General features: G+C 35.3%; 1 protein-coding gene across 5 annotated transcripts in view; it reads right to left on the bottom strand.

The window, feature by feature from the left end:
• REPS1 (RALBP1 associated Eps domain containing 1) overlaps nucleotides 1-15,854 on the bottom strand; it is a gene marked incomplete at both ends in the record, with an annotated part of 61,667 nt that overhangs the window by 5,865 nt on the left and 39,948 nt on the right. For 2 of the 5 annotated variants that reach the window (XM_079550473.1, XM_079550474.1), the window contains 4 exons: nucleotides 2,087-2,159; nucleotides 3,252-3,353; nucleotides 4,176-4,263; nucleotides 11,707-11,828. In XM_079550473.1, coding sequence (XP_079406599.1) covers nucleotides 2,087-2,159; nucleotides 3,252-3,353; nucleotides 4,176-4,263; nucleotides 11,707-11,828 — 385 coding nt within the window. Of the gene's footprint in view, nucleotides 1-2,086; nucleotides 2,160-3,251; nucleotides 3,354-4,175; nucleotides 4,264-7,140; nucleotides 7,222-11,706; nucleotides 11,829-15,854 lie in introns of all 5 variants that reach the window. The other 3 variants (XM_079550471.1, XM_079550472.1, XM_079550475.1) reach the window with 3 other exon arrangements.

The raw sequence follows: 15,854 nt of genomic DNA, 5'->3' as shown, positions 1-15,854 counted from the left end.
CTGGTAACCTTTGATTTCACGTTTGTTTTCGCATTTCTATTTACCTAAACCTCATTTTTCCAAATTATTCTCATAGTACTGCTAGCAGTTCATATTTGGGCAACCAATAATTTCTGATACACACAAACAATGACAGCTCAGAAATACAGAATCTCAGATATGGTAAATTCCATCCAGGTGGCAGTCATTATGATTTGCGAAGCATGTTAAGATGTAGTCAACATCATTTGACTATTAAGTTCAGTCTCACTGAAAAATAATGTTTCTGTTGGATCTGCCTGCAGATCTATCAAAGTTAAGCAGTGTAACAGTGTATGAGGTAGATATCCCAATTTCCTCCATGAGATCTTCCAAATCTATTTACTAGGTAGCAGCTTCAGGAATTGCAACTTGTTCTTAGATAGGATCACCACCTAGCGGATATCTGTTGCAAGTTCATCAAACAATCAGAAGATCGCGAGGATGAAGCAGTGTGCTACTCAACTGGAACTTCAGTGGACAACGGGGTTTACCGTGTGCAGTATTTTTCTGCAGCCTCCATTTAAAAACAGCTTGAAGAAACTTCCTAACTACTGCATTCTGAGCAAGACAGATTTACTGGATCACTGGTCTGACACAGCTACTACTTTCCTTAACTGATACATGAGTGATAATTCTCTGCAGGATGGACTTCTGCAACATTCTTCTACAAATGAAATTAAGCCAGGAGAGATAACAGGTACTCTAAGTTTCATAAAACACCTAAAATCCCTGAACGTGTTAAGTCCAGAAAGAAAAACAAATTATCAGAATAAAAAAAAATTTGCTTTTAAAACATGCTCTCCAGGAAGATACTTTTGTAATATTATGTAACCCTCCAGACAATGAAATACAAACCTAAACCACCTCCTAGCACTATCTTTCTAGCTAACCTGATAGTAAGTACAGTAGTAGGATGAAAAAGGGGAAAAAGTTGTTTAGATACTCCTGGCGTAGCCTTTTCAGTTATTGCTTTTTGAGAACAGATTATGTACTCTGGACTTATGGTAGTATTAAGGACAGTGGAATATTTATAAACAAAGCTGCAACTGGTAGAAAAGGTATAAATGGAAGGAAGGAAGAGTGACTGAGATAACAATTTTCCTGGGTGGATGTTGCCAAATTTGGCGGAGCTAACTAGTAGCTACCTGTGACAGAAAACAGTAGCTCATCAGAACGCTTCACTCACCTACACAAGCCAGCAAGAGAACTCACCCCAAAATTGAGTAATTCAGAAAACAAGCAAGAAATCATCATAATAATGCCAAAAATGTACACAGAAGCAGGACAGAGAATCAGTGTTGCCATTAGGTAACAATGGGGTAATGAAATTTTCAAGCTGCTGTACTGAAAGCTAACTGTAAATCTTTCTTCGCTATTGAAGTCACGAGAATTATTTTTGTTTTGAAACTTACCTCCAAACTGACTGTAAGATGGTTAATGGTGTAGCTGGTTTTTAATCCTATTCAGGCACAGATTTAATGGGGACAATTAGCACCAGCTGGTACAGCACATTCTCTTTTGTCATATGATGCAGTTGTTGGTTATACATTTGTACAGCTTTACCCAGTCCCTTAATTTATGTTGGGCCTCTGGCTGTCTTTCATTACATGGAAGCTTATTATTAAAAGAAATTGAGTTATTGTCATGATTTTTTTTTTTACACAGTAAATAATCAGAAGGTCCTTGTCCATTAACTGCTAATGGATATTTTAAATACCAAAAATTGGTCTCAAGCAATGTTATGATCACCTACATTTATTTTCCCTCCCTTGTTCTTAGGGAGGTAGCCTTTTTGAATTCATCTGAGCGAACACAGAGTTTCATTTCATTGGCAAATCCCATGCAACTCTGTAAACTTCACTGTTTTTTCTTAAGTTTCATTTTACACATTAACAGGAACAGCATACATTCTAGTATGTGAAAACACAGCCTGCCTCTAGATTTCTCACTTTTCAAGTCAGACCTGGCCACCATTTTTTAAGTGTGCTGTCAAGCAACCAGAAGAGCTTAACACAGGCTTCTTTAAACATGTTTTATTTACTTATTTAGTTGTTACTCTACTGACCTTTGCCGCGTTACAGCACCTCCAATTTGCTCTGGATCTGAAGTATAGGAGTCTGAACTGCTGTAACCATCTGCTGATAAAAGAAAGTACAGTTTAATATTTGTTCTGCACCATCAATATCATCTAACAGACACAGATAATATATTGTATTCTAAATATGAAAAGTTAATTTTCATGAGAAACTTAAGAAAAAGTATCTGCAAATATTTAAACAACCATACAACTGACTACCATGAGATGACATTTAAGTTTCCAGGGACCACTTGAGAAAATTAAACTTAAAGCAGAAGATGGAAGATGTGGTGTATGAAATAATCTCTCCTCAAACATCTTTAGTAACGGAGCCATGCAGGCTGTTATGCCACCTAGCGGAACAAGCACAATCACTCTTCTAAGAAGAAAAGATGATGACCTTCCGGACAAAGAAGTTTCACAGCAGCTTAGTATGAAATCACTGGTTTTCTGCTGACAGCAGAATGTGGTTTTCTGAACTACTTTCAAAGCTGTTTGGAGAGTAAACAATGTTAATGGCTATATAACGTAGAGGATGGTCATTCAGAAAAAGTAATCTTCAGATGCTGCTTAGTCTAATTCATGAATATGACCATAACCTCAAATCTAAGAGAACCCTTTTGGAGTGTTTCCATTTGCTTGACAGTCAGGTACAGTTCCTATTAGAAATGATATTGAAAACTATGCAATATTATTTTTCACCTCAGGACTGTGATTTTTGCTATTAGCACAAATGAGTCTCCAGTTTTGTTGGTATTTCATTATGAAGGGAGGTAATATAATATACATCACTCTTCCATTCTAACTTCAGTATTCCACAATCTGGTTTACGACATTTAATGGAGTTTAAGACAAAATTAACTTGCCCTTAATCACATGCTGAAGCAGTACATTGCTTTCAGGTTACTGCAATCCGGAAGAACAGTAATTATTTTTGCTGCTTTTAGTTTCACTTGGGTAAGAACAGTTTTGACACTGTGGGTGCCTGCTTCTTAATTACCACTTTCAATATAACTTTGTATCAGAAGTGTTTCTATTTTCAGGATAAGTTTCTCTCATTTGCTTCTGCATTTAGTAAGTTTTCATTCACTGATGAAAAAAATCTACATTTTGCTTAACGTTAAAATGAGATCAGAAGGTATTTGATACTTACTAACTGTATTTCCAGATGTGTATTTTACAGATGAACTCATTTTGTTTTCTTCTGGGAGGTCAGGTGGTTTCACAAGTAGTGGGCTTGTAGGGTTAGTATGATCTGAACAGAAAAATTAGTTTAAATAAACAAGTGTTCTCAAAGTAGCCTTTACCTCTGACATAAAGATGTTGCAATTGCTTTCTACGTGTCCTTATCTGAAACGCTATTCTGAAGACTAAAATCATTGCACTTTAAAGTTCATACATCAAGTGGTAACTTTGAAGTTTTACATTTTAACCGTGCACATTTTTCAGTGTTGACAGTTGCGAATCTTCACTGATTAATAAGACTAAAGAAACGTTAAAAGAAATGTATTGTGAATCATTTCTTACTCCTCACATATTGAAAGCTGCATGTAACACAGAAATACAAAGAAGTTTTGGAATATTAGGCCAAATCTATAATTGAGACTCCACTGTTCAAGTAAAATTATCAAAGAACTGAGTTTATTCTTGACTAGAGGATAAAGTAGGCCTATGAATACTTTAAAATGCATCAGCCTTCAAGACAATAAGCAATATTTATGACTACAGTGTAATAAGATGTTTCTTCAAAGCTCTACTTCCTGCTAAATGCAGGATGTGCTAAACCCATGTTCTCTATCTTCACAGCTATCTCCAGAATTTAATAAAGAAATCCAAATGCAATCTATACCATGATGCTTCAAAACTACTCCAAGCAATAACCTTTTGTAAATCACTAATTTAAACTCTGCATTTATCTGGACAATATTCTAATTCCTAACACGAGAGAGAGCCTCATCAACTGTTACGCTGCTTACAATTTCACCTATTTTCAATAACAAGAAAACAAAGTCAGGCTTTTAAAGGAAGCAAGTTAAGTTTACAAAACTTTCTTGATTAACAAGAGAAAATGTCCTACCACTTCCAGTTCTTTTAAGCTCCATTTCCTGCATGTGGATTTTGCTTGGAGTCATCCTTATAGGAACTGGGTGCACAATTGCAGTATCCTGTGGAAGAGATGGATTAAGTTGTGCTAACATAGTTTTAAACTGTTCTATTAAGAGTTTCTAACAACATGTGAAATGACATTTCTAAGGAAAAAAAATCATAAATCTAATTTTACACAGTTCCAGGGTATTTAACATACCTATGAAACCAAAGCTGTATGAGCTGAAGTTCCTCTAACCACATAGAAAGTACAACATAGCGTTCAATTTGAAGAGGGAATTCTAAACTTTCTGCAAGGTAACTGTGACTATTTGACTCAAATTTTGACAACTTTCCATCATTTTTGAAATACTAGCTAATATCTGCTATACCAAGTGCACCTGCAAAAAATTATTTTCAAAATTCCAATCAATTTATGATGCCTCAGAAAATTGCAGACTTTAAACTAGTATGACTGATTTGCAACAAAATAGGGACTTTGTACTAAATGAAGACCAACAGTTTCAAGAGTCTTTAAAATAGTAAAATCTTTGAAGTTTTAGTATAAGCAATGCTATGGAAGAGATCTTTTGATAGATTTGACTTTACAACTTCTGCATTTTCTTCGCAGTTCAAAAAAGTGACTGGAAAGGACATCAAGTTTCAAAACTGCTCTAGTATGAGAATCTGATTTTGACAACTCATGTTGTTAAAATTTCACCAAGAACAGTTATGTTTACATGATTAATTCTAGAGCTCTTTAAATTGACTTGCACTACTTGTTGCAAATATAAACTTTTACAAACACTTTTTAGATATAGCTCAAACACTTAACCCAAATGGTTAGGCCTCTATGCTCAACCTCATAGGGTAATCATTAACCTTTAATCATAACCCAAAGAGTGTAACGCTTAACTCTAACATGAGTTGGTAACCTTAACCACAGCACAAATGTGTAACCCATAACCCTTAACCCTAACAAAAAAGAGTAAGGTTTAACCCCAAACCAAAAGCGTAATCCGCAACCCTTAATGCTAACACAAAAAGGTAACCAATAACCCTAACCCAAAATTTAAACCTCTTGAAATTTAAAGCTCCTTAAATCTAACCCCAAATTGTAACTCTTAACCCTTAATGCTAGCCCAAAATGCTAACCCTTACCCCGAACCCAAAAAGGTAAACCTTATTCCTCTGTAGTGGTATTATTCATAAGTCATTCCTGCTGTAGTTCAGTTCTTTACTCTAATGTGTGGCTTCTATAAAATAATTTGTTTCAAACAAAATAACTTTTATAGAAGTATTAATAAGATCAGTAATCTAACTTTGTACAAAGCAACTTACGTTATCAACTTTCCCGTAAAGAAATCACCTTTGCATACCAGGAGATGAATGTCTATGAATTTACTCTTTAGTCTGTTACAAAATACTCAAGAAAGCTAATTAGCTAATTCTCCCCTTTGGGAAAGCAAAAGTATCACTGTTGAGATTTAAAGTAAGTAGTCTGAATACTGCCAGTGAAAATTTGCTCTCAGTTATTCTGATTTCAGCAAAAAAAAAAAAAAAAAGTTACCAAACATGAAAGATGCTTACCACTCTTTACACAGATCTTATCAAGTCCAAGCATCACACATAAAAAAAGAAATCATTTTCCAATATAAATTTATTGGAATTTCTATTTATACATGTAGGCATACACACACACACACACACACACGAGCTTCACGAGTTTTCTACACATTACGTTTCTACTTTCAATATGAACTGCATGTGGGAAAATTTCAAACTTCAGATTTCTGCCCTTGAATAATTATGTGCAGGAATAAGCTATCATCTTACTGGAGAAACAAGGCAGTGGTAGCTCTATACTGTTAACTAATTATATTCAATAAGAAAACTATAAACTGATTTCCATCATGTTTACTTAATTACAACTTCAAAAATATAGTACATTTAAGACTATATCTTTGAGATGAAAAGAGGCTGGTAAATAATATTCTGCTCTGTTCAAAGTGCTCGGGGCACTAGAGATAGTGCAGGCTGAATTCTAGCTTCAGCATCTAGAAATGCTATTTCCACATTAATAGCAGTGATTTCTCAAAGTAGAGATCTGATATATTTGCATATAGTTACTAGTTATATATGTATTTGATATTTTCAGATGGGACCACTTTAAGATTAAAAGCATTTAAAAGTCTATTATGCACACCTGTTATGTAATGAAGTTTAAAACAGCAGTAACAGCAATAATTTTTGTAAGAAAAGCAGGAGGAAAAGCAACTGCTAAATAATTTTAATGCATTTCAGAACCATTTCAATGTTACATGCAAAACAGCGTAGGAGATCTTTGGCTTCAAAGCTTGACGAGATCCATCACCATTCAAAGCATTCCTCATTAAGAAAGTCATTATAAAAGCATAGGTTCAGCCAGAAAGCGAATAAATAATGTAACTAAATAAAAAAGATAACTAAAAAAATATAATAACTAAATTGGTGAAAACACTGGAATTTCATACATTACATCCATGAAAATCTGACAGTCTTTTCAGTTAAGTAAGAGTGTTGCCGACACCTATGGTTATGTATTTTGCAGCTAGAAAAATACTAAAGACAGAATCTGAAAAAGGGACTAATATATAATTGGGAGTGGCTGAGTTACCTTATATTTTCAAAAAACAATATGTTTAAGTATTTCCTCTGATACAGCTTTTGAAAGCAGTGTTGCACCAAAATCAAGAAAACAAACATTTACTGCACTCACATATTAAATGTGAGAAGTATCAGAAAAACTCTATTCCTAGAAATAAGCAAAATAATTAATAAGTTTGTTACCATTCCCCCCCCCCCCCCCAAAAAAAAAAAGGAGTTCATGGAATCATGCATAACAGCTATATACAATGAATAGAAATTCAGTGTTAATGAAATTAATTTCAAACAAGCAAGCTAAGTGATTGACTTACAGGATCAGCTGGTGCAATGTTAGAATCAAATTGGGTCAGAGTTTGTGAGCTTGAAGAGCGTTCGCTAAATGTCTCCCACTGCTGAACAGACAGAGGAGAGAAATCAGCATGATGAGAAAGATGGGAGTAAAAGATCACCGAGGAGACTTAGCATAGTAGTTTGGAGGTTGCACTGGAAAGCACTGTATTTGCACTAGGCAGTACTTAGAAGCTACACTAACACATGTCAAATCTTTCTTTCAGTTTGAGACTGCACTGCAATCAAGTTTGTTACCTGTCTTTATTCATCTTTTGCTTTCATACTTCATAGTGAACACAGGTGCACAGTTAAATACTTCCAGAGTTCTTGTAAAAATTATACAAGTACAAAAAAAACTGTTAAGCCAATCAAATATTGTTGAGATTCAGCGCCAGATTTCTGTAAATATAAAATCCATAGAAAGATTCCTCAGCTTTGTAGTTGCCCAGTTTGAAACACATTTAGAAGGCACTGATTTTCTTAGAAAATCTCAGACAAATGAACACTGAGCAGAGTGCTCTAATTATACCAGTCCAGCTTGCTAGTGCAACCCCTGAGAAATGATTCTATTCAGCAAGAGTATTTTTACAAGTCTAAATCACTGACAAGACAAAGAATTAAATTCAAACATACCACTGATTGTTAAAAGCAAATTAAGTACAGTTTTACAGGACCTAGGTGTGCTGTATCAACACATAGTTGTCAAGAGTCCTCATGCTTAGTAAGTCAAAATACTGTCACAACTGGATCAATGAAGTAGGAAAATACATAAAATTAATCTGATCCAGAAACTAAATGACAAATCACTACAGGATCATTAAACTCGTATCTTGGCATTACAACAAATATTAGCCAAGTTTTAAACAAGATTTTAGATTTTTAGCTCAGAGAGACTAAAATGTTAGTATGGCCATGAAAACAAATCAATATTCTTGTCCCACCTCTGTAGGTAAATCAACACGTATGTTTTCAGATGATACACAGCACAGTATACTTTGTTAGTCAACCTAATATCATGCACTCCCCTACATGAAACTGTAGTCAATGAATGAGTGAGCCATATTCAGGCACACACAATCTGGTTCCTGCAGTGCTTGGAAGGTAACTTTCTGACAGGTGGTGGAGGAGCCAACGAGGAAAGGTATGCTTTTGTTCTTACAAATAAGAAAGGCCTGATTGGGAACACAAAGGTTAGGAGCAGTCTTAGATGTAGTAAACATGAGACAGTGGAGTTCAGGAACTTACATGGAAGAAAGAAGGCAGTAAGTAGGATTGCAATACTGCACTTTCGTAGAACCAACCTTGACCTCTTCAGGGACCTACTTGCAGGCATCCAGTGGGTTAAGGCATTGCAAGGTAAGAGGGCATGCAGGTCAAGGAAAGTGATCCTCCCCCTCTCCTTTGCCCTGGTGAGGCCACATCTAAAGTGCTGTGTCCAACTCTAGGCTCCTCAGTTTGAGAATGAATGGAAACTTCTAGCGGATGGCCACAAAGATTAGGGGACTTGAATCTCCCATATGAGAAAAGGTTGAGAGACCTGGGACTGTTCAGCTTGGAGAACAGAAGACTGAGAGGAGATCTTATCAGTGTTTAATAAACAGTTAGTGGGTGGGAGTCAAGTGGATGAGGCCAGGCTATAGGCTATGAGGGGCTACGGGCACAAACTGGAACACAGCAAGTTCCGTGTAACATGAGGAAAAGTATCCTCATTGTGAGTGTGATAGAGCATTGGAAAAGACTGCCCAAAGAGGTTGTGAAGTCTCCTTCTGTGTAAATATTATACAACCGCCCAGATGATCTCCTAGGTAAGTGACCATAGGGAACCTGCTTTAGCAGGGGGCTGGACCAGATGACCTCCAGAGGTCCCTCCCAGCCCTCACAATTCCGTGATTCTGTGCATGGCCAATGTGAAAGTAGCCTAAGGTAGTACTTTAGAAATAGGTCTTCATGGAAATTCCTAAGTAACTGTTTTCAGTCAGCTGAAATTAATTAAACATAATCAGAACAAGACTCACTAAAGTTTTAAGACCCTTCACGTGCAGTGCTGTTCCTTGCAGAGGAGTCCTTTTTTTTAACAAAGGCAAAGACTATGACGTGTTATTCAGCTGGTATTTTTCCACAAAACTACCCCCTTTTAGCAGGAATGTAAGCTTTTCCCTTCCTAAATGCTGCATCCCACTCCACATAGTAATCAATTCATTTTTGCAATACTCCACCCAGTCATGAAGAGGTGGCACTGCAAGAAGTGCAACAAAGTTTTTCTTAAACCAAAAAATCTAGCAGCCAAATTCTGACAGCCTTTTCCACATTTTGGCCTCTTGCTTTTATACAGCTGCTCATCATCATGAAACATACAGTAATATATTTTAGAACTACCACTACCCTTTAAACTTGACTTTGCCATTGCCCTCAATGTACCAGTTATACAAACAGACGTTTTGTTTACAGCAATCTTGCTGCTTAATTTTTCGAAACTTCCATAAAGGCACACAGCATTTATGTTATACCTAAAACAAATGCTTATACATTTTATGTGCATGTAAAAAAAATAAATGAATGCTACATTTACTTCTTATTCTACTCCTCTGAAAACATATTGCAGGGCATTTTACTATTTGCCCTTGGGTCGGTAGCTAGACATAGATGAACATCAACACCTACTATACCAAGGAATGGGATGTTAATGATTCATTCATCCATCTTGAGATACTACCAGAAACTAGTTACTGCTAACTCCCTGCTACTTTGTAAACTACATTAAGTGTCTACTGGGCTGCATCTGAAATAGTAAGATCAAAGAGCAATGATGGTAATACTAATTAGCTAGGATAAATGTCCCACTAGTCGAAACCGAAATAACTGTCTTTGAGACTCACAAAGGTCTTTCAAAAATACCATAAAATTGTTAATTACTAAAAAGCAGAACTCACAACAAACCGAACTACTACAGAAAGAACATCTAAATATTTGAAACAGTTGTGAACTCCAAAGACACTACATCTGTGTCAAAGCTAATATGACACCTGCTTTCAATGAAAATTTAATAGGCTTTCCAGTTTTTTAACTCTCAGAAGTGTGTGCGCTGCACCAGCACTGAAACTGGAAGGAAAAGTTTTCTCAAGTGAGAAAGAACAGATCAGTAGATTGTAGAGATGAGACTATTAAGCATGCATCCATCTAATCTACATATTTTTTTCTTTATTTTGAAGTTTTAAGTTGACAACTTAGTCCATGCTTTGTGAGCTTACACTGCCTGAGCTTGAAAACTGGAGTGTAAAAATCAATTGTGAGCTAGAAAAGACAGAGTAACCCATGTTTTCAAAGCTAACTAGGACACAAATTTCTCGGAGAGGTAGTTCATCCAAAGCTGCACAGCTTTGCGAGCAACTCATTTGTTGATGACAGTCGTAAGAAACAGGCAACAGACTGGTGCCTGCCGTAATACCAGAAATTTTTTCATGGCAATAAAACCTTGAGGACTTTGACCTGATTCATGCTAGAAAGAAAATGTTGCAAAGCAAGCATGCATAGCAATACAGCTAAGAAATTAGAACAATTAAAACAAAAAGCTCTTAACATTTAACTCCTAGTATAGTTAATGTTTGGTAGTATATTTATTCTGAAAATTTTTCCACAACTCTTAGGAGTTTGAATCAGTTTTCAAAAGAAAATATCACATTGTCTAGCAGAAGAGATAAAGTCAGTTTTCTAAAGAAGATTTTGGCTGACAACCAATATCAGCAACTGTTTTCTGCTACTGCAATTCTCCTATTCAACTGGTTTGAATTGCAGATACAGAATCTGTTCAACTATGATGCAGCTTACCAAATTAGGACTCTTCATTGTAAGCATGATGGAATACATCACGCAAGTTTAAATATATTTGCAGATATTTTCTCCTTGCTAGCAACGACTGATTACCTGTTCACTTGACTGGAAAACATACCTTCTACAAGCAGTCTAAGAGTCATTCTGTCAAATAGAACTAAGAATCACTATATCTTGTATTTTTTATCTGGTAAAGGCACCACTGTGAGGCTTGCATTTGTCCTTAAAAGGAAGGGTAGACTCTTACCAAGTCCTTCCTCCTGAGAGATGAAGGAAATTATATTTCAGGGTAAAACTAGCTCAATGTCCAGATAAAGTCAGAAGCTTATTCTGAAGTTCTGTGGAAGTTTTGATTGTAAGACCCTTCAGAGTTACAAAAAATAAAGCATCCAGAGAAATAATTAAAAAAAAAAATAATCAACTGAAGTTCTCCAATAAGTACAAGAGGAGATCATTTAGTAATGAATATGAAGCTTAATTGCTATTAATTACAACATTTTAAAAATTCTCACCTCCCAGTGAGGCAGAAAAATTGGAAAGGTAACATTTTTACAATTTAAAATGTATAGAACCTTCCTGTGCTTTAGTGTCCATTGTCCTCCTTGAGTTTTTGTCAACACATTCACAACTGGTGTCAACAATCCACTTATGAACTAAGTATGTTCACACAACTTAGATATTGACAGCGGCAACTGAATAACTTGGATAGAAGTGCTAACCTCACTGCTCTGATTCAATTCTGGCCACGTCTGGTTTAGGGATGGCATTGATGGAGACTTGCTTGGAGGTGCTTCTGCTGGAGAGCCGGAGTAACCAACCTCACCAGTTTGTTCCCCAACTTCTGAAATGAAAGTAATCACTGTAAGTCAAAATCATTAACAGCATCCACTTTATTCTCAAAAAGGCTGTTTGTATCTTATTCTGAAGTGCCCCCTATTTCCACTTTTTCAAAGAGCAGACAAAACAGACTGATTTCAGTTAAAGGTGCTACACCCCCCTTCTGATGAGAATCTTAGTGTTTTCTTTCACAGCATCTCGCAAATTGAACCAGCTTAACAGCTGTTACCTTGCAAGTGTATGTTGTTATTGTAATTCTAGTTTTCCCTGGGCTTTCAGCAAATAGAATTCCTTGCAGAAAGCCTCCCCTCTTTGAAGTGGCACAGTTTTCCATAATGTGGCACACATTTGTTCTAATTAAGAGAGAAGTGGGTAACCTAATGGTAAATAGCAATTATAAATTCTGCATGACAGTGAAATGCTGCTTACAGTTTCAACTAATTTGCTACATCTCACAATACAAACTGCAAGCAATGCTGTGGAAGCCTCAAAAACTAAAGTTCAGATTACAAATTGAAACTGTAACAGGAATAGGTGAAAAAACAACTGATAAGTAGCTAGACATACTAACAGAATGTCTGTAGATAAAATAATTAAAAACTCTGAACAAGGTAATATGCTATACAAAAGAAATCAGTGAAAAATCAACTGCACCATCAAAAACCAACAACAGCCTACTGTCTTCAAAGTGCTGCTGGGGAAAGCAGTAAGCACAGCCTAAAAAGAATATCTGAAACATAGAAAGAAATTTTGAGGTCATTGGATTACAGTTTTTTTTTTTTTTTTTTTTTTTTTTTTTTAAGTTCTATTTTCTATAAAAATAAGGAAAATAAATCTTTTTATTTAGATATGATATAGTTATGAAATTATTTTTAACCTTAAGAAAAATATCCTGTAGAAATTAAGTATTCTTGCAAAAACTGGGTTTATTTTCTGTCTTTATTGTCTGTATTTATATCTGAAAATAACAAATATAACAGAAGGAAAATTTGTTTTTCTATAGGAAGAAATGGCATTGTTAGGGCAGACTGAACAGGAAAAAAAAATACCACAGATTTACAGGAAAGCAAAAACTTCTAAGTTTTGTAACAGATTGTTAATTTTTATAAACTGAGATAAAATTGATTTAACTGGAAAACAGTTCATGTCAGCTGCAGAACACGAATTTCATCAAGACGGGTGCTACAACACATAAAATACATGTTTAAGGACTTGGAGAGAAGCATCTGTACAACTGACTGATTTTACTCTCCTATTTTAGTGCAGTTTCCTTCTACAGGTTGTTTTCACACAGACATTTGACTCATTCTGAAAAGTGGACATAACCTACTTAGAAATACCACACCACAATGCTAAATCTTAAGTGGAGCTGCTGCAATCAGAGATTTCTTTGTATAATATGATCCAATTCAAAATACTAACCCCATTCAAATCTACTGCAGAATTACCAGCGTATTCTAAGAACTTAAGGTCTCATTTATTTCCCTGGGTCAGCACAGATATAACCACCTCATTGGAAAATTGTTCTTTTAAAATTCTGTAGGGGTGCAGACAAACGTAATATTGCATAACAGCTCTATGCCATGTGAGAAATGCATCTCTGGTCACAAAAGCAGATGTCAGATAAGACCAACACAATAACAGATGAGACACTTGTGCTTTGTCACAGATTCACATAAGCAGGAGCAGCTGCCAGAACTAAGTGGCAAGAGTCTTCAGTGCCAGTCCAAACAAAAGAGTATTAGAGCACTGCTACTCCTCTCAAAATCAAAATGGAAAGAGACAGCATTTCTAGCACAGAATTGAAGTGATTAAGGAAAGAGCTTCTAACAAAAGGACAGAAGTAAATAAAGGCATTGTTTACATTCTGAAAGAATTTAAACTTCTATCAAAGTAAAGAAAACAAAAATCAAGTAATTGACCTTCTAAAACAGTCTGAAAGCATGATATGCACATTGGTACCTCCACTGCAGATGAGGATTACTACACTAACAATTTCTATTTTGTGGGTGAAAGTTGTATCGCATGAAAAAAATACAACACTCAAAAAGCTATTCCAGTGCCTTGCTTTACACTATCTATTTCTGAGAGGGCTGTCCAGAAGCAAGCATTATCAAAATATACCTTCTACAGGAAAAAAAAAAGCGTCATAAAAACAGGTTGATCTTTCTAGGCTTGATCTGCTGTCCTCACGTTGAGCAGACAGCTTAACATATACATTGACCTGTACTTAGACCTATTAGTAACTTATAATTACAGATTAAAAGAGTAAAATTGGGATTTGGTCTGTTGTAATTAAAAGTGAAGAGATTGCCAAATTAGTAACCTCCCCTTAAATAATTAATTCAATGTACATGTACTAGAGACAAATCTATCTCAGGTAATAGAGAAGATCAGTTGTTTCCAAAACTAGAGGCCCTAAGAAAGAAGAAATAAATTAATAGCATAGAATGCAACAAGTTTGCAGATTATTTTTCATCAATGCCTTTAAAATCATCAGCAGAATCAAGTATCAGGTTTTTTCTGTATTTTTATTTTTAAGCACAGCGTACACAGCATAATAACCTTTCAGTGTTCATCAGAACAAAGCAAAATTCCTTTAAGATAAGAGAGAAAAAACATTCAGTACTTTTAGAAGTAGTTTTTCTTCACAATTAAAGTCAACTCTGTACTTCCTGGAATTTTATTTTATCACAGCTGCCTGTGTAATAAAAATGGACGCATAATACTTTTTGGTTTCATGTCCAGTTAATAAAACTTTCAAGGCACTTCAGCCATATGACAAAATCCTCAATGCTGTCTATGCCAATCAAAGCAGTAGAAAACCAGGTATGAATTTAGACATTTTTGTAACTGTAGTTTTTTTGTTACTTCATTTCCTATCAAGAAGTTGCTTGGCAATCACCTTGACATAACAAGAGAGTGGTTAGTTTTTAGATAACTGTTGATAATTCTTACGAATGTCTTTGCCATAGCAATGTGCTTACTCATACTGAAAACACTACAGCTGCTGCTGGCTGCTGCTGAAAGGCTGAGGAGATGAGTGAAAAAAAAAAAAACATGGTTTAATTATTAAAGCAGAGCCACACTATCTAGTTTAAGAGCTTCTCAATAATTGCCAAGTGAAAGACTCCGACATCCTACACACACAGTAGGAAGGGACTCCTCTCTGTTGAAATATTTAGTAAGAAGATAAAGTCATAGAAAACCACAATACTTGTGCACCCAGCTGTGCACCATCCAGAGCCTAGACTGCTTAATGTTTGGTTTTTTTTCTAGTCATTAAATTTTGCTTTTTTAAACAATATAACAGAATTCATCAATAATGAATGGCACCTAAAAATAAACTTCCTCTAAACATAAGCTGGTAAGAGACAGTAAAGTAAAAAGGCTTCAAGTTTTATTAATAAAAATTGAATGACTCAACATTTTCATGAATGATAACAATGGAATTTTGAGGAATCATTTGTATTTCAAGTTAATTTCAATAGAAGTTAATTTCCAGCTCTATAAAAATTCAATGCTCATTGCAAATACCATATTTACAAAGTAGATTATAGGTATTCTGCTTCCTTTATCTGTTTGAAAATAAAAACAAAAGATGGTCAAAACCATCCTGCTTTTAAATGGCACTTTTACATGTGCTTTCATCCTACCTCTGGCATTATATCAGAATATTTTAAAGTACCTTCAAGACTTAGAAACAAATGCCCTATTTTTAGAAATTGGGACAGACAAAACATTCGTTTGAAATCAAATCTGAAGTACATTTTGATTGGGAATTTGGAATAAAGCGTCTAATTGTGAATATAGCTAAGGAAATAAAGACTATCCCAGTATAAACTATAAAGGAAGCAGGCTGTATTTCAAAATGAGACCAACTGTGGTTTCTAAAAAACTGCACACTGATTCATCTTCTATCAAGTACAGCAATATGCTTGTTCACTTACAAACCCCCAAGTATCTCCTGACATACTGTAACTTTAATTCGCTATTTGCAATTGATAGCATAAATTGGTGCTGAAATGTA

Source organism: Tetrao urogallus, assembly GCF_951394365.1.
Source record: "Tetrao urogallus genome assembly, chromosome: 2".
Classification (NCBI taxonomy): Eukaryota; Metazoa; Chordata; class Aves; order Galliformes; family Phasianidae; genus Tetrao; species Tetrao urogallus.
The sequence above is the reverse complement of the archived record's forward strand: the minus strand, read 5'-3'. Positions and strand labels throughout refer to the sequence as shown.